We start from the raw sequence: 25,877 nt of genomic DNA, 5'->3' as shown, positions 1-25,877 counted from the left end.
GTATATTTCTTGTATCTGTTTGATTTGCACAAATTTGGGTTTCATTCTCTGGCCAGAAGGAAGCAGTGGAAATTTATTACACAATGGATGGGTGACATAAAGGACTAACTGGCCTTTTTCTTAGTCACCTTATATTCATAAATTTGTGTGATAGTCTTTAAATCAGTCCCAACTCTCTTACTTCACATTTTAACAATACTGTTCAACTTACCCGTTCTTTAAATTCAAATTGCCATACCAACAAATAATAGAAAAACATATAATAGATTCAATAAAACAAGTATAAAACATCTTCATAAAAGTTTCCTCAGAAAATACATACGTTGAGGAACGTTCCCTCTAATCATATCAGTGTTTGCCTCAAACTGAAATTTATCACAAATATTTGTAGACCTTGACCACTTCTACCTGATGTCTTTTAATGACGGCAGGCAGCACAGGTACAAAGTTACAAAGTTTTGGATTGAACTCAAAGAATGACCCACATCAGCAGCCTTTCTAGTTTTTGTGACATATTTATTCTTTTACCTTCATTTGTTGAGAAAGTGTGTGCAAAAAAGAGTAGGAATGAGAGACAAAAAAGAGAGCGGGAGAGAGAGTCTGAGCTGGCCTTACCATGATAATCTAATCCCTGTTCAGAGAGCTTTTTTTAGAGAGCAAGTTAATGCCTTCAGATTATAGTTCAGCACTAGAGCACGTTAACCACACAAGTGTATCTGCAAGCCACTTACTGTCCCAACATCAATTCTACAGCCACCCATCTTCAGTAACAAACATTGCGTAAAGGCTTTAGTTCATTAAAGCTAAACCCATAAAAAAAAAAAAACTTTTTATTACTTGACATAAAATACGCATTAACTGAAATAAAACTTTATTTCAGCATTTATCATTTTCATTTAGTTAAACGATATACTAAAATAAATACAACTAAAACTCACATAAAAATGAATAAATACTATAAAACAAAAACATAAAAATGAAATCATTAAAAAAAAAAACTAAATTGAAAAAGAACATTTAAAAAGAAAAACTAATTAAAATCATATGTAAAATCTATAATAGTATCTCAAGGGTATGTGAATTAAGCACTATATTCCAAACCTTGTAAAGCTATATAATAGTTTTGTGAGTCAGTGTTTTGAACTCAACCGGATTAGTTTGCTTCAAGAACAAATCATTAAGAACAGTTTGAACTGGATCAACTGGTTCATTTATCCTGATTCAAAAGAATGATTTGTTCAGAAATAAGACATTGGTTCTTTTAAATTTCAGATGGTTACTTCCATAAAGCTACTGTATGACTTCAAAAGATGTAAATTATAGTTCATAAGTCATATAGACATAATTGGTGGTGTATCTTTGCCACTTTGGAGCTTGAAGTCCCCACTTAGAGTCGTCATTCACTTTCATTCTTTGAAAAAAAAATATTGGACAGTATTCTTTTTTTTCTTTTTTTTAATTGTGTATCATTATAAATAACATGCTGACAGATTTTTCATATTTAGATGAAAATACTAAATATGTATTTTTTTTATCAAATCAACGTGTGATTTTGTTTTCCTGTGAATTTGTTTGCTATTTTGAAACTATCAAATCATGATAGATTGCATTTAAATCAAAATAGACCAGAGGAATCTTCTTTGTGTGTCTGAGTGTACATGTGTGTGTTTCTTGGATGAGCTGTGTGTCCGCATAGGTGTTATGTCATCCTGCCATCAGGAGTGCTGCACAGGCTCAGGCAGATATTACATAAACATTACTGATAGTGTCCCTCTCTCATCTCTCTATCATGCGTGCGCGCGCACACACACACACACACACACACACACACACACACACACACAGGCACACTTGCATGCTTTGACTTCCACCAAAAAACAAAACACATATAATCCCACTCTGTGAACACCTGTAGCAAAATTTTCTCTTTATCCAAAAACATTTATATTGCAATTCACCCATTTGACGGATCTGCTGGAATTTATAATACAATCGTCTTTGTTTAAAATAGCTTAAAGTTATAAGTTAAAAAAGGGTAAAAATAGCTGAATAGCAAAATTGCATAATGACTATTCATTATGCACGTATAAGAAAGTAATACATGATTTTTTTTTTTTTACATATTTGTCATTTTTATATAGAATTGTTTTTTTTTTTTAAGTAAATTAATGATCAGGGGATCCTAAAGAAATTCTGATTCATGTACATGTATGAATTTATGAATTGTTTTGACAAGATATTTTAATTCATTCACAGATTTTTGACTTAACTCAATCTGAGGTTTAAGCTTAACTGCAACTGTAAAACAAGTGAGAAAACCGAGAAACATTTTCATAATAGAAAATAATTTTTCTAAAGATCGCATTTTCTTAATTTGTAAAGCAATTTTGTTGTCCATATAAATAAATGTATATATTTTTTTTTACGTATTTTTAGTTTTTCTTTTTATGACAAAAAATTAATGTAGATTAAAAAGAGCTGTATTTCTCTTGAACAAACGCTCTGCACCATTACACGATTTAATCACAAGTTGGAAGTTGCTAGAGTTACTTATCAGAATGTCTCACATCTTATCAAAACCTAAACCCTTTCCAATGATATCATCATTCAAGATTTCCAGATTCTTTGCTCAGACATCAAGCACACAAGCAGGAAAATAATCCCTCGCTTTATTGCTTGTGTAAGCGTGTTCTGGCTTTAGGGAGTGGTGTTCTGCAGTGATGGCGATGGCACATCTGTAATCTCTGCTTGATAATACTCATCTCCAACCAATCTGAGGCCATTATCATTCCATTATACAATTACGAGCTATGAATTCTGACTGAGCTTGGAAGAACTACTGCTTTGTGAAGAAGTCATTTCAGCGGAGTAATCTTATCAGGAGATGAGCGTCACACATCAATAACACACACATTAAGCTGCACTGTTGCTTCGTGGTATAACATGGCCATCAGCAGTGCCAGTGCAGTTTCCTGCAGCCCCTCTCTTGCTCAGCATCTCAAGATATTTTAGGATTTATCAAACACACACACTGGCATGCAACATGTTTGTTTGGCACGAATGCAATTAACATATGTGCACAGTGCACACACATACTAGCACACACACATTCCCACATAGGATTTTGGCTCAAGGTCTATGGTTCAGGCCAGGGCGTGTTAGAAAAACCATGTGTGTCATGAACTTGCTTAGCTCTGTCTTTCACATGAGGATATACACACTTTTTCTCATTCTCTCCCACACACACACTGGCTCAGAGCAGAGGAGTAGTGTCCAGAGCATGGAGTGTTCGTGCTGAGCTGGACTAGCCGTCAGGTTGAATGAGCGAGCAGACAGTTGATTCGCCATAGCCATTCATCAGCCAGAGAAAAGAGAGGAGGGGAAAGAATGGAGCTCTCGCTCAGGGCTGTGTCTCTCAGATTCAGGCCTGTGTACGTGCTGCTGTTTCTTTCCACTGAAAGCTGGCTGTCTTTGTGTGTGTTTTTGTGCTTGTGCATGTCTTTACCGGCACGTGTTGTTGCTTGCATGTCGGTGGCATGTAAACAGCGGATCCTGAAGATGTGATTTCATTTATGTGAAGAATATCCTCAAGCATATGGCTGCGTATCAATCATTGATCACTTGATTATAATTTGATTACTTCAGCAGTAGTCAGTCATAGAAAAAGTACAATACTAAGGATGGATAAAAGTTTCTGCTTAGCATATATGTTCCAACATATACTGTAAAATAGCTCCAGGTAGCTTACAGAATATGCTTAATGTGGTAACACTATGGGTCAGCATTTATTTTTTTGGAAATACTCTTATTTGAATGCTTTTAGGATGCACTACATGATCAAAAGACACATTACAGTCATTTGTAATGTCACAAAATATATCTATTATAAGTAATTGTTGTTCTTTTGAACTTTCTGTTTATTAACGTATCCTACATCATGCAAATTGCATCATGGTTTCAACCAAAATATTAAACCACACACGTTTTCAACATTCACAATAATAAGAAATGTTTCTTAACACCAAATCAGCATATTTCATAAGGATTTCTGAAGGATCATGTGACACTAAAGACTGGAGTAATGATGCTGAAAATTCAGCTTTGCCATAACAGGAATAAATTGTATTTAAAAATGATATTCAGTAAACTGTTATTTTAAATTGTAGTAATATTTCACAATGTTACTATTTTTCTGTATTTTCATGGGCATGAAATATCAAACAATCTTATCAACCCATAAACATGTGAGCAAAACTAGTGTTTTTTATTATTGAATTTAATGTTATTTTGTTTATTATGTTGTTCATTTCCTTTTTAACCCCTGCATTCTTTTTTTTTTTTTGGAAAAGAAACAAATGTTTTAGAAATCATTACACAACAACTTGACAAAAAGTGATCATTGGCATTTGACCATTTCCTGATCACTATATATTCATTAAATCTACTTTTATACTTCTCTGTGAAAATAAAAGCATATGAAATGTTGAAAAGCAAGTGAGGGTGACTAAATACTGACATCATTTTTGAGTGAACTGTTCCTTTAAGAGGACTCAATCACTAATCACTATTCAGAAGGTGCTCACTTTGTACAGTGTGTATATTGGAAAATGTGTATTAGAAACAACAGCTTAGCATTGAGGCAGGGGTAACAGCAGACGTGTCAGAGGACGTTTCCTCAGGATTCTCAAATGAATGGTGGCTATATCAAAACTGTGGAAACCACTAGAATCACATACGGCTAAACATAACCACTGTCAGCAACCATAACTAGTGGACAGGGACGAAGTCTCTATAGGGGAGGCGTATTTTTGAAGAACTCAAGTTGTAAATCTTGTCTTATGCCTATGTAACATGGGCAGGCTACAGCTAAGTAGTGTTCATTGTGTCTTCATTTCAGAAACATTGCAGAACAAAGGAGCCCTTCACCCTGTGCAAGCTGTATCACTTAGCTTTACATTTCAGCTGAATAGAAACGTTTGTGCCCGTTCTCCGTTCAGTTTTTATTGTATGACCACATCTGTACTCACATTCCTCATTACACAGACTTTAACTTTGCTAGACTTGACATTTTGTGTAGCATGTCCAACCAAGCCTGTTTCTTCTTGGCTTCTCTCGTTCCTTGGTTTCAAACCTGGGGGAATCGCATCTTTGAAACACACCAGAATATTTTGTGTAATTTAACATGACAATGTTAGCCTCAGCACTTGCTATTCTGCTTGCAGTCGTAAACTTGCATCAGAGACCCTCTTTTATTTAAGTCGTAATCAGCAGTTGAGGGTACCAGGCAGGATCTACTCCAAAATGGGACCGGGAGGGACTTCCTTTTGTCTCCCCCAACCAGACATGCTTCAGACAGGCCTCTAGTGTAGGATAGACCCCTGCATCCAACAATGGCTGCGGTGGACTCCCCATAGCTCAGTGGAGGTACAGACATGAGCTATTGTGACAGTTCTGGTGTGGGAGGCACAATGCAATTGTAGTATGAGGGGATTTGAGATCCACCAAATGGTTAGTAAGATAGGAAGCCAGCAGAGACAATAATGAAGAATAACAAGTGAGTTTCATCATTGGTAAATGTAATTTTGAATAAAAACAAAATACCATTTGCGCATTGTGTGGAAATTCAAAATGGATGTTAATTCATACCGAAGTTTTGTTTTGTTACAGTTTGCTTGTTTTAGGACAAATTTTGCATTAACAATCTCACTGGTTGCAGTCTTGAGGAAAAACAAGTGATTTATCTGATGTCTGTCACATCACAATGAGAACAAAAGATAACAGAGCTCTTCTATCTTCTCTTGTCAGCATTGATGCCTGTTAGTGGTTTGGTTAGTGCCTCTGTGCATTTGGACAAAATGCACAGTTTGGGTTAGGATTTGAGTGCACACATGCATACTGACACACATACACACACTCACACACCGCTCAATTTGAAAAATGCACTGATCCTGCATTGATGGAGCTACAAGATGAGATGAACTGTCTGGGGATAAGTAGGTCAGCAGAGCTGAGGTAAGCCCTCTGAGAACAGCCATGTTTCAATAATAACCCCATTGCTGACGTGTGTGTATATATATGTGTGTGTGTGTTCTCGTAGTGTGTGTCTTTACACATCTCCCAAACCTCTTGGTATCATAGTTACAGCGATTTAATGCTCAGCTCATTGGTTTGCTAAACAGCAAAACACTATTCATTACTAGCTCAGCATGTTCAGTTCCGTTTTTATGTGGTTAAGCACCTCATTCATTCCATTGTCATAGAGGCTACGCTGTTTACACGCTACCCAACATACAAAATCAAATAATCAAAGGAAATAAACTAGATAAGTAGGCAAACATTGGATAGAAGTCGAGATAAATGGATGATGGGAAAACTAAACGGACCTCTAGGTAAACTTCCAATTTCCTAAACATCACCTCTTTAAATTTCTTACCTGGCATTTTATGGCACAGCAAGTTAACTTACCGTAAAAGATGAACTGTGGAGAGGCGAGTGCATTTCGTGCATTAGAATGTGTGTGTTTGTGTGAGGGGGATGCAGGGCCAGTGGTGAAATGTAGTTGGTATATAATGGATTATTGATTGTTGGGAGAGAGAGAGAGGACTGGCCCTCAGGGTTCATCCCAACTGGCCCATCTCTTGCCCTACACTGAATAGTCTCTTTACGCCTGAGCAGACACACGCACACACACGTACACACAATGAATTTAGGCCTATGAGCAGACAGCCACTGCTCATACTGACTATGAGAGGGGACTAACTGAGACTTACTGTTGTCCTTCAGGCAAAGGTTCACACAAATGGGCTAAAATATAAGGTGGATGGGGCAAGTTGTCACACATACCTTAAAGTAAAAAATAAATAAAATACTAAACATTTCCAGCTCTTTAAATTAAACTGCCTATTATAGGTATTTTAGCTAAATGTAAACAGTAATTGACTTTACATTTAAAGACTTATTACATTACTCAGACTTAGTCTGTACTGTAGTGTAGAAAGCATTAATTTTAATTAAATTAACCAATTTCACAAACTAGATTAACAGATATTCCAACACACAGCTTATGTACTACAATAACATTCAGTCAGCAAAACCATTTTTGAAGAATGCAGAAAGATTTGCCATGTTTACATTTGATAAAAAAAGAAAAAAAAAAAAACAGAATGGCAGGAAATCCTGATTCTGGACTGGGGTGTGTATGTTTTTGTGGATTTACAACATTTAATATCCTTCTTTTTAGAATATTGAGAAGTGTATTTACTGCATCTTTGTTTATGTTCTTGTTAGAATATTCAGAAAGCTTGTTGGATAAGTTAGTGTGTTTATGCAATACTTAAAGATGTGCCTTTTCCTCTGACTCTTAAATGAGGACATCAGTAGTCTCCCTCTCTCTCTCTCTATCTCATTGTCCCTCTCCCACTCACTTGTAAATGGTGCAGAGCATAAAACCCAATGTACTGTATCCTCTGTATTCAGCTATGAAGTATGGATCCTGCCTTAAACGAATAGTTTTGACGGAACAAAAGACTGTCAGATGACATTATATATAAGGACTCTGTTAGCTGGGGGTTGTCTCAAACAATGGGCCTTAGTTCTTTCCATTCAACAGTTTCGTATCACTGCATCTTTTGTACATAGCACTTGATTCATAACAGCACTTGATTCATAATAAGAATCATTAAGACAGTAATTTTATAAAACATATATGCATAGTGCCTTCCATTTAAGTTCAAGTGGAGCTTTATTACTAATAACAGCTTGTTTATTGGCATGGACTAATGGATTAATGAATAACCTTTATTTGCTCATTTGCTCATTCTCAATTTTGCTTCTGTTCTGTCCCCATTTCCTCCCAGGTGACCAGAATGACCAGAAGATGATTCATAATAGAAATAACTCCAGACATATTCCAGACAAAAGCAACACTGTCAAGACAGAATTACCAACAATGGCACGTTTGACAAAGAGAACTTTTACCCAGACCGAATGACTACAGGCGAGACATACTTAATAGGTTCTAATAACTTGGACAACAGATAGCAGCATACTAGAACATTCAAGCCTTGGGATGGAGATGGAACGGCTGGACATTGTAGAGGAGGAGTCCTTCTCCAAGGGTCACCAGGAAAGCAAGAAGAGTAGGGGTCACACTTGTGAACTCTGTGGAAGAAGTTTCCCTTTCCTCAGCTCCTTGTCCCAGCACATGAGAAAGCACACTGGGGAGAAACCATACAAGTGTCCTCACTGTGAACACCGCTCAGCCCAGAAGGGTAGCTTAAAGGCCCACATTCGCAGTCACAAACTGGATGGCCTTAGCCAGAGCACCGGTGGTGAGGAGGAAGACATGGACGAAGAAGGGGAAGGGGAAAAGGAAGGAGGGGTGCCAGAAGATCAAGGTGGTTGCTCCAGTCCGACTGAGAGTACCTCGGCCTGCAACAAGGTTGTGAGCGGTGAGGATGCGACCAAAACAAGGAAGAAAGGCGGGAAGAAGGAAAGAACCTCTGGTGAGAATAGCAAACAGTCAGTGCAATGCACACTGTGCAGGAAGAGACTATCCAGTCTTGCAGAGCTTGAACAACATATGCAAGAGCTTCACAAGGTCTTTCGATGTGACCTGTGCCCTTATGAGACTTTGCAGGAGGACCAACTGCAGGCTCATATTGAGAAAGTACATCCTATCGAGGAGGAATCTGCCACCAAAGCCTCTGTCGGTGAGGATGCTGACTGTGTACTTGGTAAAGGCGAGTTCCCATGTGAACAATGTGACCAGGTGTTCACCCAGGCCTGGTTTCTGAAAGGTCACATGAAAAAGCATCAAAACAGTCTGCATCATGGGTGCCGGATCTGTGGACGCCGCTTTCGTGAGCCCTGGTTCCTTCGTAGCCACATGAAGACCCACAACACCAAGGTAAAACCAAAGAGTGACTCTTACCTTCCAGCTACTGTCAATGAGGTGGCGCAGGATGAGTCGAACCTGGTGAACGAAGTGTGTCTCTATGAACTCTGTGCCAAGTGTGGTAACTTCTTCCACAACAGCAAGGGCCTGCTGTTGCACGAGCAGGTCCACAGAAATGTTGAGCGGGCTCCTAACAACACCTTCTGCAGTGATAAAGACTTCACATCTGTCACCAAGACGAGCTTCTTGGAATGCCTAAACTTGAAACCAGCAGGACATGAAGAGAACCCCACTGAGGGAACTCTAGGGAAAAGAATCCCAGAGCTGGATCCAGTTAGTAGCTACCAGGCTTGGCAACTTGCCACCAGAGGCAAAGTGGTGGAGGTATCGGAGAAGAACCTGGGTTGGGAAGAGAGGTTAGCCGATGCAGATGTAGCATATGACAGGGAAAAAGGCGAGTATGTCTTGCTGAGACAGGACAAGCGGAAGAAGTCACTTGATGCCATGGCGAGTATCCCAACCAAGAAACGGAGAGGGGCTGGGACCCAAGGCTCCAATACAGATCAACACAGCAATGGAGAAAAGAATGTCCAGGTCTCGATAGGTGAGCGAAGCCCAGAGAATCTGAGTGACACTGAGTACCGGCCTACTTCTCGCCCTAGTCGTAAGAATTCCCAGAAAACCTCAGAGTGCTTGGAGTGCGGAAAGGGCTTCCGCACACAGCAACAGATGGTGATCCACATGCTCATCAGACATGGTGGTTTGGGTGAAACCATTGGTGGAAATGGACTGTTCCGTAAAGCAGCGTCCAGCCCATCTAAAGCAGGTGAATCAGCAGGACTCTTCAGGGACACAGGTAAGGGCAACCTCCTTACAGTATGTTGACATTTAAAGCCAGCTCAAAGTTTAGTGTAATCTCATGAATGTGTTCTTAGTTTAAAAATGTGTTATAAACTTCAAGAACCACTTGCTTGCATATCATAACCTCGCTTAGACCTACCAGTTTGTAAACAACAGACAGTATTATTCATGCAATGTTGGGCAGATACTAAACCTCTGGGATAGTTTTTGCTTTCATGTTGATCAGATAATGTTTAAATTCACTGAAAGGAATGTGATTTCATTCAAATCTGTGTGTGTGTATTATACACCATAGGAGTCCTTGGCATTGCTAAGGTAAATCTACTTTACTGCAGGGATTTCAGTTTCTACTCCTATTCAACACCTGCCTACAGTACAGTTTACAAAAGAACATACTGACTTTGATTAGTTGACTCAGATGTGTTCGATTGCAGTTCGATTACAGAATTACTTTTAATCCTGAATAAGCTATGTGACAGGACGAATGTGTACATTTCACAACGGGTAACTGGTTACTGATCAGAAATGATGCTAAGACCATTAAATGAGGGATACTGTAACATTTATAAAGCAGGTTTATCTGCTATAGTAATTTCATTTATGAACCTTTATATATTTTTTGTTCTGTTTTTATTAATCCTACTCTTGTAGATCCTGCATCCTATGGAGTTCTAATCAAACACACTTGATCTATCAAATAAAGGGGGGTTTGGGGTTCACTTGATCATTACTGGAAGGTGTGTTAGACTAAAGGCAGATCTCCAGGAAAAGAAAATTAGAATGGCTGGCTTAACAGCATGATATACTGTTTCTGAAGCTGAAGTTACGGAGGACAGAGACACCTTGTGGACAATTACTGCAGGAAATCTGAATGTATTCATTGAATTGTACTGTTTGTGCATACCTTAAATCTTGAGAACTATTTGATTTCAAGTAGGACTCTTATAAAGACATTTATTCACTTGGTTGTTTAATTAATGAAGGCATGGTATTTGCATCCAATTTATTAACATAATATATTAAAAATAGTAATAATCACGTTAAGAATAGAACCTTTATGATTTACATTTGCAGTATCAGTGTTTTACTATTCTGCTTCAAATTCAAAAACAAAATTACACTAATTGAAAAGGACCTTATTACATTGAATTCAGTTCCAGTTACTCAAAGGACTAGTTTATGGATTTAGGATATTTTTAGAAATATATTTTAGCCTAAGTACCGCGTTCACACATATTTACTTTCACATCTGTTTTCTGTTCTTTCATACCATTAAAAAAAAACCTACATAAAAACATTTTCAGATCACAGCCTGTGTGAGCTCTTTGAAACATATTTTTATTATCAAGGTGCGACACCAGGCTCTGAATTGTTAAATCTTTTGCTTGTGGCTGGAGCTGTCCAGCCCTCTTTGCATGATGCTATTTCTGGACTTCCTGTCTCGGGAAGGCAAGCTTTAAAGATCTGTGTCTTTTTTTTCCACTTTCCCCATTTAAGTGCAGATCTTCAGTTAAAACCAGTGTTAAAATCACTAGAAAACACGGCAGATTACAGGTATCTCAACAAAGCCAATATGCCCCCATAGAGCACTGAAGCTATCTTGATAATTGATCGTTCCTGTCCTATTTTTTATTATAATTACTATAAGAGAAGATTTATAATAGATCTGATAAATTTGCTGTGTTTTACTTAACCACAATGTTAAGTAAAATAAAATTTCCTTAAACAAAAGTTGCCTCTTAGGGATTGACACAGATGGAATGTTCCATAGAGTTGAAACAGATGTCCACTCACTGCTGATATTTTCATGTAGGTGTGAAGTCTGTAGAATGCTCTGCAACGCTATTTCTCTCCTATACAAGATTCTCAAGATTCTCCAAATAATTCTTAAAATATGATAGTTCCTCTTGTAGCTTTTCTACTGAAAGGCAGAGGGAATGTATGGAAACAGTCATGGCCATTATGTTCGTGTTAAGTTTATCTCAGAGGACCCCCCTCTCTGAATTGGCTCAAAAATAACCTCAGAGAGGTTGGAATGAAGGCTGCACAGCAGCTAGTGTAAGCCACCAAATGCAATCCAGATGGCTTGAGAGAGAGAATGGAAACAGAGAGAGAGCTACTGAGAGATTGCAGACATGTTAAATGTAAACAAACATCTTGCTGACAGATGAGAAGAGGTAGTCCCAGGCAAAGTTCCCAGGCCCATTAGTCTGTTGCTCCATTGCACTACTGTTAAACAAACTGTGTGCGATTGTGCTACCACTGTTAAGGTTTTTGGCCTTGTGTGACTGTGCAGATGATCATTTATAGGTTTATGTTATACAATGCTATAGAGAGTAAATATCACATATTAAATGCTGCATTATATTAGACAATTATATTGTAACATCATATTATATATGTTTATATATTATTGATTTGGTGTTAAATTATATATATATATATATATATATATATATATATATATATATATATATATATATATATATCATCAGTGTTGAAAAGTTTATATGTTGTGCCACTTAATGTTTTAGTGGAAAACTCAAATTTGTCACGATTCTCTGATGAATAGAATATACAAAATAAATATTTAAATAATATATTTGAAATAGAAATCTTTGCTACATCTTTAACTTTAATACTTATTTTGAACAATTTAATACATCTTTGCTGAATGAAATAGGATGTTATTTGAAAAAAAAAAAAATCTTACTGATCCTGTGTTTTTTTGTGTGTGTGTGTGTGTGTGTGGGTGTACACTTGCTCTTAAACCAGGTTTCAGTCATAAAAATGATGTAAAACTTTTGTACAGTATTAGTCCATGTACTGAAGCAAAATTAAGTAGTCATGTGATGCCATCTTGTGGTGGAACTCCAAAACTGTTTTGACTTTCAGTGTCTAAATTCAGTGTTGTGCTGATGGCTGGCTTTTGTTCAGAAAATGCTGTTGTTGTGTAGTTACAAATCCCCATATGTTGCTTTCATGACAGATAAAAAGCCATACACCTGTGAGCACTGTGACTTTTGCACCTCGGAGCCCTCTGCCATCGCTGCCCATGTCCAAACACATCATATGGCAATCAGGAACTGGGACCAGAGGAGTGATGCCTTAACCAGCTCACTCAGCCAAAGCCAACCTCACCAAACTAACCACAAGGGCTTCCCAAGGCTGAGAAATGCCCTGCTGCAGCAGCCCAATTCGCCCTACTCCAGCTCAACTCACCTGGAGAGGGCAGCACTGAGCAATGCTGCGTCAAAGACTGAGGAGGAAAAGAACAAGGGGTTAGAAGACAGTAGCACCTCGGATAAAGTGGATGCTAATCTCATTAATCTCTCCATGGAGGTGGATAATGAAAAAGAAGGTGTTTCTTCCACATTATTGAAAAGTTTGGTTCGACACCAGTGTCCTTACTGTTCCTATGCAACACTCTATCCTGAAGTTCTCTGGATACACCAACGAATTGCGCACAAAGTTGACAGCACTACGTTGGTGCCTAAGTGGGCTCCGAGAAATGGCCTCAAGGGGCCCAAATCACTTCTCGATTTCAAGAGACGCACCGGGGCGCCTCCGTTTCTGGAGGGTAAGGACTGCCCCTCTCTGCCACAGATGAGAACTTCCCGAACGTTTCCACCTGATGGCAGCCCTGGAGGGATGAAGAAATCAAAACCTCTGACAAGTAGTGCAGAGTCCAGCTCCTCGCAAAGCAAGACCTGGCAAGCAGCCACAGCACCGGGGGCATCATCTCACTCGTCCAAGCACAAGACCATCAAGTCCAGGACAGATGAGTTGGCAGGAAGTAAACACAAAGCGGACATCCATCAAAACAGTTCCTCGCGGCGTACGGCAAGTCCTCAGAAGACTGGAAACACAAAGACAGGAAGCAGAGTGATGGAGAGTAGTCTGCTACCTCAAGAGGGACTTCATTTTATGCTCTCTAGCAAACACAAACTCTCAGATCAGAGGGGCTCCAAAGCCCATGCTCCTCAGACCCCCGACAGGTCTGATTCTCAAGCTCAGGATACACCGTCCATGGCTGGGTATGACCCCTGGAGCAGACTTGGCCTGAGAGGCCCGTCCTCTCATGCCCAGTCCAAGAGACAGTCGATGACTGATGGTCCCGAACCTGTGACAGACATCCTGAGTTTCTTGAAGAACTGCAGTCCTCACGATCTAGCTGCCCTCTACCACCACTGGGGCTTAAACAACGTCATGGCAGAGCAAGCAGGTTAGTGGGTGTATAGAATTCTGCATTGATAATCATAACCAGTATTATATGATGCTGATTTTTTTATGTATTACATTATTATTTTAAATTCATTATATAATTTGTTTTATTAAATAAAAGTATTTGGGAATTAAAGACACCCTCATTCAGTTTGTAGGGTTTCATTTTTATTTGTTTTGACAAATGTAATCCTTCAGAATTTATCTATTTATTGGTAGTTAGAATTTCATCGATAACAAACTTTACAGCACCATGGTAATTTTGCGAAACAGGTAAAGATTGACATACTGGGAAATGGCTGTCAGGTCAAAGTAGTTGAATTATTCAGCAAAGGCATAATAACAACATGTACTCCTGAGCAGCAGAAATGAGAAATGAGAACAGTGAGGGTTAAATGGCATGTAGAACCTCGCACCATCACATACCATTGTGCCAGCATGCGAATACGCAAAGGGTGATGGAATTATTGAGTAATCATCGTGTAACCATACGAAAATGTGTAAAAACATTTCAGACAGCAATTGCTGAGAGGCATCGCGAGCCTTAAACATCAGGCTCGTAACAGCACGCTTGGGTGCTGTCCTTGGGGATACAGCGCCGCGATGCCACAAATATGCAAATCAGCACACTCAACGAGTGAATGAACGAAAGAGAAAGAGGAGTCAAATTAAGCGACCAGCTGCTTAGAAAAACATTTTCAGATGCTTTTTTTTTTTCTTCATTCCACTTCATTTAAGGACATTTTGCCAGGCGCTGGTCCAGTTGGCCCGCATCAGTGAGTGTAGTTCTATGGAAAGACAGTGGAAATTTCTGTCAACTGTCTGGCCTGATATCATCAGCACTCTCTTTAGCCCTTTGAGTCACATACAATAAAGTGACCTTTCCAATATTAGACTTTCCTTTTGTTTGTACTGTCTGCTGCTTTTCCTGTTGCGTCGCTCCGGTATGGTAATAACTCATTTTTACTAAACGTAGCCTTGCTTACTACTGCCACCAACACTCTCAGTCAAGGCTCAGCGCTACAACAAAGTGGGGCTTGAGGGGTTGGAGCAGGTAGGACCACCAGTGCCAGGTGACGGACAGGAGCCAGTGGGACGACATTTCAGCTCGTGCTCTTAAAAGCACCCTAAGGGGAAACGAGATGCCGGTTGCTTCAGGTTCCACATCCGTTCCTGTTACTTCAGATAGTCCTTCACCGATGCACACGTGTCCGAGCGATTCCCCTCACATGGACGAAGGATGACATAGCTAGAGCGATGGGCAGGAAAAGAGCAGTGAGAGGGAGGGAGACACGGAGAGCAGCACACCTGACATGTGACATGGTAGCGCAGATGGGGGCACATCACAGGGCAAGGCTTTTAATTCACAGTAATTTATGCAGTCACATGAGCCTGTGTTCATGTCAGGCTGTTGGAGGTGCTCTGGTGATGCGGCATGACAGCTCCCCATCCAAGCCCTGAAGGTAGCCTCCCATAATGACACATAAAACATACTAATGACGCTTAGTACCTCTCTCCCTCTGTCTCTTAACCTCTCTTTCTGCTCCGTGCACATGTTTTTCCTATTCATTTTGATTTCTCTTTCTCTATTTGTGTGTGTGAACTGAAGGGTTGGCGAGGTCAGGGTCTCAGCAGGGGGAGTATGTGTGTCCAGTGTGCAGGAAGAGCTTCAACCAGCCCAGCCATTACCGCACACATATGAGATCACACACAGGTGAGAAACACACACTAAAAACAAACACACACCAACATTGGACAACAATTAACTGAATCTACTAACTTCCTTTTAATGTATAGTATTTCTAGTATTTTATTTTATTTTTTCAGAACGAACATTTTGTTTTGTGACATTTTTATCACATTTTATCATTGCAAATATTATACAATTTTAAAATACTATAAGATAATGTATCCTGTTTTTTATTGTCACATTATAAATATGATGGTAAATATATTAAATATAATTTTTATAAAAAATATTATAATTCAATATCACATTATATTATTATTTTTTGTCATGTTAATGTTATATCATTTTATCCTCATAAATATATGTAATCTTAAAAGATACTTTAATATGTTAGTGTTGTGCAGTAAAATAGTTACAAATATCTGAAAATGTATTTATAAAACGTGAAATATTTACAAATACACCAAAAATGTGTATAGTCTTGCTGGAATATGAAGAAGCTGCAAAATGATTCCTAAATATATGCGTCAAATATCTGTATAGATTTAAATGTACATGTATGAATGCTTTTATGTGCAAGTGTGTGTGTATGTATAACGAGCGATCTCTCCCTGTCCTTGGACGAGACTCTTTCTTTTTTTTTTCACCGCAAACATATTTGCGTGTGACTCTGACCTGTGAAAATTGTATACATTATTAATCAGATGTCACTTATGGAGCTGTAATTGTGCATGCTAATAAGCTGAGCAGTCACCAGTCCAGTATGATATGTGTCAAATGCTTGCTGAGAAAATGTGACAGTTTGCCCTTGTCTTCTCATCAAACCACACACACACATAAACACCTACTCAATCAGGAGACTTTATTTCATTACAGATAAGATTATATCCATCATTCATGCTCAACAACAAACTTTCATATGATATAATAAATCTGTAATGAAGTTTTGCACCATTTTATGTTTGCATTATTTAGATATCATATGATCCATCGCCATTGTATTTTAAACAAAAAATACAAAAATGAAATGACCTTTGCTATGAGTATTTACTACATTTACCTCCTGGTTGCTGGGGGCAAAGGGCACCTCATTAGCATGCACCATAGCAGATTTCAGATTTTTAAGGTCATGTAACATTCGCAGTAGTCCAGATGAACAGAATTTCCTTCAGTCTTTTTAAAAGGGTGCACTTAGTTGCTCAGATTATGACTAGGACTGAGTGTTTTTTTTTTAAGAGTGTGTTAAGGCTGTGCATGCTAACCAGACTGATCCCCAGTGACAGAGGCCAAATGCTACATTTTATGGAGCTCTCTCTCTCTACGCACATAGATTTACAATCAACGTCATCAGTGATTGCTCTCTTCAGTGTGAGCTTCCAAATACAGCGGGGCAGGGGCCCCCGGCCTCCATTAGCATGCACACTAACTATGTGTGTCACTTTAAATTGGTAGTTTCAGTTCAGTGTCTGCTGTGGCCACGCTAACCGGTGATGCTAATTCAAGGCCTTTACAGCTAATGCTCGATGAGCGGGTGGATTCTGGGTTTGTGCCTTAGCACTTTTAAAATGGATTCCTGCTTTGAAAATGCTCAATATTTCCTTTGAAATATCCAGGAGAAGCAGAAACATTCTTTTTATTAGTCCAGTCGATTGGTTTCTATTTCATGTGGTTGGAGGGTTGAAAAATTAAGAGGGCTTGGTGACTTCAGCCGTAAAGGAAGGTTTTATTGGTGCATTAGTTTTTTAGTTGGTGCATCATTGGAATGATGTGTACCAATGGGTCATTCATAAATAGACCAGGAACATGTGATTCAAAAGTAAAATTGGATTTTATGTAGATTTCAAAGTTGAATTTTTGCTAGAATGATGATGCTAGAATTTACCCCTACTGGGTAACAGTAAAAGGGAACAAGTTCCAATTTTTGCTACATGATCAATTTGATTTCCTCTGTTTAACCTGGCCACCTTGCTCCCACAGTGATGTTTGAGTCCAGTGGACTCATGGGACCTGGAGTCCATCCTCTACAGAAGCCCCCAAACAAGTATGTTTCACTTTTCGTTGGGTTTTTTGCCTTATATGTGTGTATCTTGTGTATTTTGTTCTGTCCTGTCAGTCATTTCTTCATCTTTCTTCATTCTGTGATGTGCAGTTTCTACCTGCCATCATTGTTACTGCGCATAAATTTCAAGAAATAAACCAATGCTAGGAGATCAAATGGATTGCATCCCGCATCTACCTTAACCATTGGCGATGTGCTTTGCTACTGCGGGGAGGCCTACCCTTAATGAATCACCTCCTTTGCATGTGTTGCATATTACAAATGGCAAAAGCAGGCCGGGAGTAAAGGTCAAATTAAATTTGTGCCGCACTCTTGGTGATGTTCTGACAATAACCTTTAATGTAATTTGGTGGGTTCTGTTTTGGATCAGGGTTTCTCTTTCTACTCCTCTAGGGAACCACAGTGGCCCTGAATGAGCTCTTACTGTGCCGCAGACCTTATCAGGCAGCCAGCGCAACCCAGCCTCAGATAGTCCTGATTAATTGTGTCTGTCTTCATTTTTTTTATGAACCATGATTTATGATAATACCCCTCTTTCAGCCCCTCGGAATGACAATTATTTCCTAGTGGATAATTCGTTCATTTTTCAAAAATAATAATACAGAGAAATTGAATGGCAGACTCATTTGTTTTGCTCAGGTGTTGGGGGGATATTTTTGTGCGATTGCACGAGGACAACGTTGTACATCAGTCTAATTAAACGCTGAAACTGGGACTCTGAAAATTATTCCAGCGTTGAGCCCCAAACAGACATGGGCAGAAGGAGAAACTAGGTCTGTGTGTGGTTGTCAAGTTCGCCTCTCCTTGCAAAACTTGATATGCCCAGACTTTCGACATCTACCGTCGGTGTGACGTCTTATTGCTCAGGGGAAGGCAGACAGGCAGATATTCCTGTGTCTTAAGTTTGTGTGTTTGTATGAACAGCTGACAGAAACAGAAAACAAAAGGCTGACGTCCCCTCGGGGGGAACAGTCAACCGTCTCCATATGGCATGTCATCAGCCCATCAATCATGCCGTGGTCCCTCCCTCCACCTTCCCAACCTGCCTCTGTTCTTTCCTCTTGACAAGGGAAGGCAGCGCTCTCAAAGCCAGCCCTCCAACATCACCGCCACGTTACCTCTCTCTTCTCTCTGGTTCCAACCTCAGCTTCGCTCTCACCTTGGGGTCCAGGCTCTGACCTCATCTTGTTTTTTGTGTGTCTGTTTCAGGTGAGCGACCTTTCCAGTGCCGATACTGTCCTTACAGCGCCTCGCAGAAAGGTAACCTGAAGACCCATGTCCAGACCGTGCACCGCCTAGCCTTCGACAACACGCAGTACCCGGACAGGAGACTCCGCCAAGCCCCTACCAATGAACCTACAGACACTTCCAGGCCTCACTGAGCATCTCCACATCCTCAAAACCATCTCAACTGAGTGCTGAAATTCATAAAAGGTCCATTAATAATGGTTTGATGCACAAATACGGCATTCGAGGAAGACTTAATGTACGGCATTGGATTCGTTTGTGTTTTTAGTTTAGTTTTAGTTTTTCCATGTTTCCTTTTTATTTTCTGCTGACACAAAGCTCTAGATTAAACTGAAAGGAGGAACACATGTTTACACCTCCTTTATCCAGAGACTTAAAAAAACACTCGAGGGCTAAAGCCTCAACAACACGAGGTTCGAGCTGATGGAGTATGACAGTGAGCTGCGTTCTCAAACCCAAGGTCTTCAGCTGATCCCCTAAACTTGAAATTCTGCCTCGGAGTTCCCCACTTGACTAGCTGGTAAACAAAATAGCCTTAGTGCACAATGAGTGTAGTTTGTGAGTGCGTGTGCGATTGTGTTTTCCACATTCTACTTCTCAGGACTTGAATTACATGCGATTCCAAAGCCTGCATTCATTCACATCAGTGTGCAACTACATGCAAAGGAGACATGCAGTGAAATTCATTCATTAGTTTTGCTGGTAAAGACACATGACATATTTTGCGTTAGTGTCATTTGATTGGTCCAACAAAGTTAGAAATACTATTTGTGTTTACGGTTACTTTTTGATGTAGCCTACACAAGTTTTTATGTTTTTCTCTTTTTTTTTTTTACCCCATCAAACATGTTTGCCTTAGTGGACTTTAAATAATCGTATCCCAAAAAAGAAAGAAAACAAACTGTTAATTCATTGGTGCATCAGATTTTAAAGCCACGTTAAAATGAAGGATCTGTATTAGTCTTAACAAGGTGCAAGTTGTCCGTGTAATCATTAAAATTATTGCATAATAGAGAGACTAGTGAATAGTGCAAGACTAGATTGGGGATTTAGTATTTTTTATAATGTTACACATAAAACTGTAGAATACCATATTTTTAGAGGTTGAAAACTTAAATGCAGAGAAATTCTTGGCCATATATTTCTATGAATGTTGTATATGGTAATTAGGTATTTACGGAGATAAAAGCGGTGGACGTTTTAAAGCATTCAAAAATGAACATTTATCTAGAGCATTTATATTGACTAAATCCATGTGTTGGAAAGTAAGCCAAGAGAACTGATCCTATATTATGAATTTTATTTTAGAAGAACCTCCGATGTGAATTTGTGTTGATGCTCAGCAGTCAAACTGAAACATGTTGCAGGTTTGGTGACCCAGGAACTGAGAGTTATTGTGAACACGGTCCTATCACCACTGCCCTTGAGTAAGGCACTTAACCCTTGGTCACTCTATAGGGACTCCATGCTCCTGCAATTGATGTCATGGAAGTTGCATTGAATGAAATGTGAGTGCTTAATTGTAATTTACTAACAGTAAATCAACTTTTAAAATTTGTCCTAGGACACGAGAAACATGAATAGCTTTTCCTGTTAGCTTTTTAATAAATTTAAACCCCTGAGTACTAGAACAGAAGACCTAAGAAAATTAATAGCATGTTTTGAATTAATTTGCAATTGGAGTGTTTTTTCTTTATGTAACACTATTAATTTTGTGCTTTGAATAGAAGTAGTAGTTGAATGTATGGAATGTATTTTTGTGTGGTTAAAAGTTTTTTCTTCCCTCCACATATATTTTGTTCAATGAAGTACAAAAAACCTGTTGACTGTCATCCTCAGATTATCTCCAACTCATTTATTGTCCACTGTTTAAGTTTTGAACTGCTTAAATTAAACTTTACCCCTACCTTTGGTCTAAATGGTTTTAATATTAATATTAGTGTTAATACTGATCTAGACCAATGTTTCCCCAACCAGGGCTACAGAATGATTGAGATGTGGTATCATTCATTTTTTTCTAGGAATAATTCTTCATTCTTCATTTTTAAAGTATTTCCCTTTTGTAGTTGCTCCTTGGCTGACTTTAAAGACTCACAATATAATCCAAGTTTAAGTATGGAAATAACATTTAATTGGTGAATGGCTCCCCTGCAATCGACTATTCTTACGTCCCTACTATACATTAGGCAAAAAACAGTATGTGAGAAGATAAATATGATTTTGGATGCTATTGAATCAGTTGCCTAATGATTCAATGACTCACTCATAGCAGTTGGTGTCACCCACTGGTGTATCATCTTTTTTAGAGACCAGATTCAAAATATTAAAATGTCTGTAAAGAATTCCTAAAGCGAAAAGCTTCATTTTACTCAATATTACTTTTTGTATCTATAGCAAAATCACACTTGCAGTTGGGTGTTGTTGCAGCTGAATAATTTTCTGTTTTGGCTACATAAAAAAATGCATTGGAAACATTGGTCAAGACAGTCTATTCATGCACACTGCCATTCAAGATACTGCACTGCAGCATGGGGAAACTGTATTCCACAGTAAGGGTCAACCGTTAACACTTGTATAGGTGTGAAATATCTAAAACACACAGACATTAGCAAAATTATTATACGCTCTAAATTACATTTTACTCAAACAGACATCTCTCTTTCTCTCCCTCTTTTTCTCTCTGACCTCTCTCTGTCATGTGTGTTCACTTACATTAGTATTGAAGTCCTTTGCATTGAAATGGCTGCTAATTGCATTGATCTCCTTTTGTGCATGCATAGCTACTGCTGCTGCACTGTGCTGTGACAAATGGCTTGGGATTACATTGCTAAACCACTGCAGGAGTCTGTCTGACCTACTAGCTACACAGTAGACATCTGACCAAAAACAAACCTCTGTGGGGGGCTGTCCAAATTCACAGTTGTACCTATGCGGGTACAAGTAAAAGCAAGATAAGTGAAGGTTCTTGTTAAAATATATTTATAAATGTTTAATATTATTCAAGAAATTTAGCATAAACTGCAATGACCATCTAATGCCCTGAAAGAGAAGAGATTAGATGCTTTTATAACTCTAAATAAAACTAATGGTGTTCTTATTAATTCATTTAAATTTCCTAAAATGGGGGGTAAATATAGGTAACAAAGAATATCTTCTTCCCAAAACTTAAAAAAAATGCTTCAACACAAGTTATTTCGAACAGATCTCATTTGTGAGCTTCAGTTATACTACCAAGAAATTAAACATTCCTCTGCAAATGGACTAAACGAATTGCTTTGACTGGTACAGTTGAAGTCCATTCACAGCCCCAGAATGAGAACCACATTGCTAAAATCTGATTCATGCATTAAAAACTCAGTGCCTTTAATCAGACTAGATTTAAAAGGCAAGAGGCCATCCATCCTTGGGAAATTCAGAAGGGATTGCGATCCACTTCACTGGACACTTCTCCGAGGGTCAGACCTGAACAGTAGAGTTGTCGCAGGAAAGCGAAGGACACTGTCACTGTCATCGGAGGTGAGTAGAAAAGAAGTGCATGTGTGTTTTTGTGTGTGTGGGCCCCGATCGCCACACGACAAAAAGGCCAGAGAAAATTACAACACTTCAAGTGTTTCCGACACCCCAGCAGTGTCTGTGGCAGGAAATATGTAAATACGCTGCTAATCAAACGATCTGGAATTGCAAATGCCACAGCGAGGTCACGACCCAGAGCCTTGCTAATGGAGGGTTTAGGGTACTGGTGAAGCAGGTTGGAGTGACGGGTACCACCGGGTTGAGAGCGGAGAGCGGACCCCTGGCGGACGACCTCTGCCTGCAGGCCCCTCACTATGCTGACAGTAATGAATGGAGAGAGCTGTTTATGCATATCAATGATTATTTACAGCCAAACAGCTGAGAGAGCGAACGCTAGTCAGGGACGCAGACACTCTCTTCTGTTCACCTCGCATCGCCATTGTTAAATGCGAGAGGCTGGCAGCCAAGAAAATGACGTCTCTCAATGAGAAGGCTTTATGTTATGGATGGAGTTAAATTCTCTGAACATAAACGTGCTTGTTAAATTGACAAAAAGAATGACATTTAACTAAAAGACATTAAAAAGTCTGATAAACTCAAAATAATAAATTTGATTTATACCCCTCTCCGTTGTAAAAACTGTAAAATAAATAAATACTTTGTTACCTTTAAGTCACATACATAGTACAGCACAATTAAGGATGTCACATCAGTAACATGACTTTTCACTTTTTTTGGTAATTGTTTTTCAATCATTGTTCAGTACAGTATATCCAATATTTTATTGCGCATGCTAATTTACCCTATTTTAACCTTTAGATTATGCTCAATCTTATCTCAATCTTTAAAAACATTTATAATGTGACCCCTTAATTCATTTGCAATATTTAAAACAATTGTTAACTTAAATCCAAATGTATTCGGATAAAATAGTATGTAAATTAATATCAGTCATTTATCAGCCATGACATGAAAATAATGATTTTATAAGCCATAATTTTAATATCAATGCATTGTTAATGGGTTACTACTGTTGATAATATAAAAAAAAAAAAAAAAAAAAGTCTTGTATTTTTACCTTGAAATTACCTTTGCTGTGACCTAAAGTTATTTTTTAAAGACAATAATATTAATAACACTTTTAATTGTAATCTTTAAGTTATGATTGCTAAAATTCCTTTATAGCATTTAAAGCAATGGTTTATTCCTTTATTTTTATTTTGCTCAAATAGTATATCTAGAGTAACCCATTCGGAACAGTCCTACTCTACTTCATGATAAATCACTTTGTTTTGCCCTTCACACTTAAACTAGAGTCAGACATATAAAGAACATCCTCAATCTTGCATATTAACTTGTCCTGTATATTTTCTGACACCCAGCAGCCTTTGTCTTTTAGCATCATTGTCAAAGCTTTATGGATCCATGTGATTTGTGCCTCATATCAGCAGAGGAGAGAATTAAACCATATCTAAAGTATGCTAATCAGAAGCTATTCAGTAGGTCTGCACTCTTAAAAGTGCAAATGGTTCCCCGGACATCCAGTGACATTTAACATAGCCCTCACTAATTTGTGCTTAATAGGCAAAAAGTGATTAGCATTAACGTTACAGACATTTCATACATCCCCCTTTCCCATTAATTTTTTTCTTCTTTCTTTTTTTACTGATACTTAACAGTTGATGTATGTAGCTGGATTCCACAGCTTAAACTAATGCTACTCTTTTGGCAGAAATCCTTCAGAAGTATAGCAAGAGTACCAGTATAGTCTGTTCTGTGACAAAAAGACAAAATAGCAAAAAGTAACAGAACATTTTAAAAAAGCCGGTTAAAATAAATCCCGGGATATCAGTCAGGCGCTCTTAAAAAAAACCTCCAGGGTCTGACTAAAGTGGCTAATGTGCATGGGATTAGCCAAAAGAGCTAATATACAGCTCTTCTGGTTTGCCCAACAGAGTCATGTGTCATTTGTTCATCTAGACCAGTTAAGATGAATGGACTAGTGAGGTTATAAACACTCTCATGTACCATTTATAACTCTCGTGTCCTCTTCTGTCAATGGTGGTCTCTAAGATGATGGCACAAAGATCTCTAACAATGTCCTAGAACTGATGTTCTCAAAGTCAGAGCAGTGTAAGGACAATGGTTCAATCACTTCGCCTTCAACACAAACAACTCTTCAACCTTCTCATGGGAAATGGGCAGAGCCAATGATGATGGACAGTCCAATCTTCCAACCAGACACCTCTAAGAAGGACAAGACTTTGGCCCACTACCTTTGGCCCAGCCAGAGCTGAAGGTGATAAATGTATATTGGCAAAGTGTCTGTGCCAATGCTATTAGCCTGAAGGTTTAAACTCTTGTGTAATTTTCTTTAGAGACTTCTTTATAGGCAGAGCCCACAGTATTGGCAACTGTGATAGGAAGACTTGACTCTCCCAGACATAGTGGAGTGGAATTTCTGATTAGGCCTCTTCCAATGCATTGAGCCAGTAATGAGCGAGAAGAAGAAGGAAATCTCTCTAAACAAATAGCGATGTTAACAATAGCAAAACTTTAAGTGCTGATGTGTTTAACTAGATATTTAGTAGACAAATGATGAATGGCCTCAGGGAATTCTTAGTGACCGACTTAGAAGCAGGTTGCCCACCACTAGTGTTACCAAAGGAATGGCAAAACAGCGATTTTAAACATGTTTCCAGAACACTTCCACCCCTGTCAATCACTGGTCAACAAACAGATAACCACGCCCCCATACCCACGTCATCACAGAGTGGTGGAACTATTCGCCACGGATTCCTTCGAGATTTTATCATTTTCATTTTATTATTATTTTTTAATGAAGGTGTAAATAAGGCCTGTGGTAAACATATGCTTGAGATGCTTTTACGTTTTGTTCTACAACATAAATGACACTCATCCATACCCAAAACACAAATTTTGAAGCATTTATGTTAAGTGATACAGCATGGCCTCTTGCACCTTATGTTTATTTAAAAAATGTAACTAGCCTATGCATTATTAAAAAGCTTATTAAGCTTAACACTATAAATATAAATATTATAATTTAATGTATATTACCTCTGAATATTTATACAAAATTTGTGCAAAATGTACTTAACTTTCAGGGTCTCATACACTTTTTCTCATACTCCGCAACATGGCAATGTGTCCTCGACTTATTCCCACCCTCACCTTCTCTTTTACAAGGAACAGAAGCAGACTTTGTCAGTCCTCAGATAAATGCACGCAAAAAAAAAAAAAAAAAAAAAAACCGCGTTAGTAATTTGAGTCTTTTGTAATACACTTGACAATCATGCTGGAATCTTTCACCCCAGAAATGCTAATTACTCGCGGCGGGAAACAGTTATGGAGAAGGGCGCAGG

At 38.6% G+C, this 25,877-nt stretch overlaps 1 protein-coding gene across 3 annotated transcripts in view; it reads left to right on the top strand.

Annotated features, from left to right (window-relative positions):
- The window catches only part of LOC127935712 (zinc finger protein 516), a 35,781-nt gene extending 14,884 nt beyond the window's left edge, over positions 1–20,897 (top strand). For 2 of the 3 annotated variants that reach the window (XM_052533812.1, XM_052533811.1), the window contains exons 2-5: positions 7,857–9,752; positions 12,747–13,982; positions 15,591–15,695; positions 18,940–20,897. In XM_052533812.1, the coding sequence (XP_052389772.1) occupies positions 8,069–9,752; positions 12,747–13,982; positions 15,591–15,695; positions 18,940–19,112 (3,198 nt within the window). In that variant the 5' untranslated portion in view covers positions 7,857–8,068 and the 3' untranslated portion in view covers positions 19,113–20,897. Of the gene's footprint in view, positions 1–7,856; positions 9,753–12,746; positions 13,983–15,590; positions 15,696–17,648; positions 17,713–18,939 lie in introns of all 3 variants that reach the window. The other variant, XM_052533813.1, reaches the window with a different exon arrangement.
- The last annotated feature ends 4,980 nt before the right edge of the window (positions 20,898–25,877 follow it).

This window comes from Carassius gibelio, chromosome A19 (genome assembly GCF_023724105.1).
Source record: "Carassius gibelio isolate Cgi1373 ecotype wild population from Czech Republic chromosome A19, carGib1.2-hapl.c, whole genome shotgun sequence".
NCBI classification, from domain to species: domain Eukaryota; kingdom Metazoa; phylum Chordata; class Actinopteri; order Cypriniformes; family Cyprinidae; genus Carassius; species Carassius gibelio.
The sequence above is the reverse complement of the archived record's forward strand: the minus strand, read 5'-3'. Positions and strand labels throughout refer to the sequence as shown.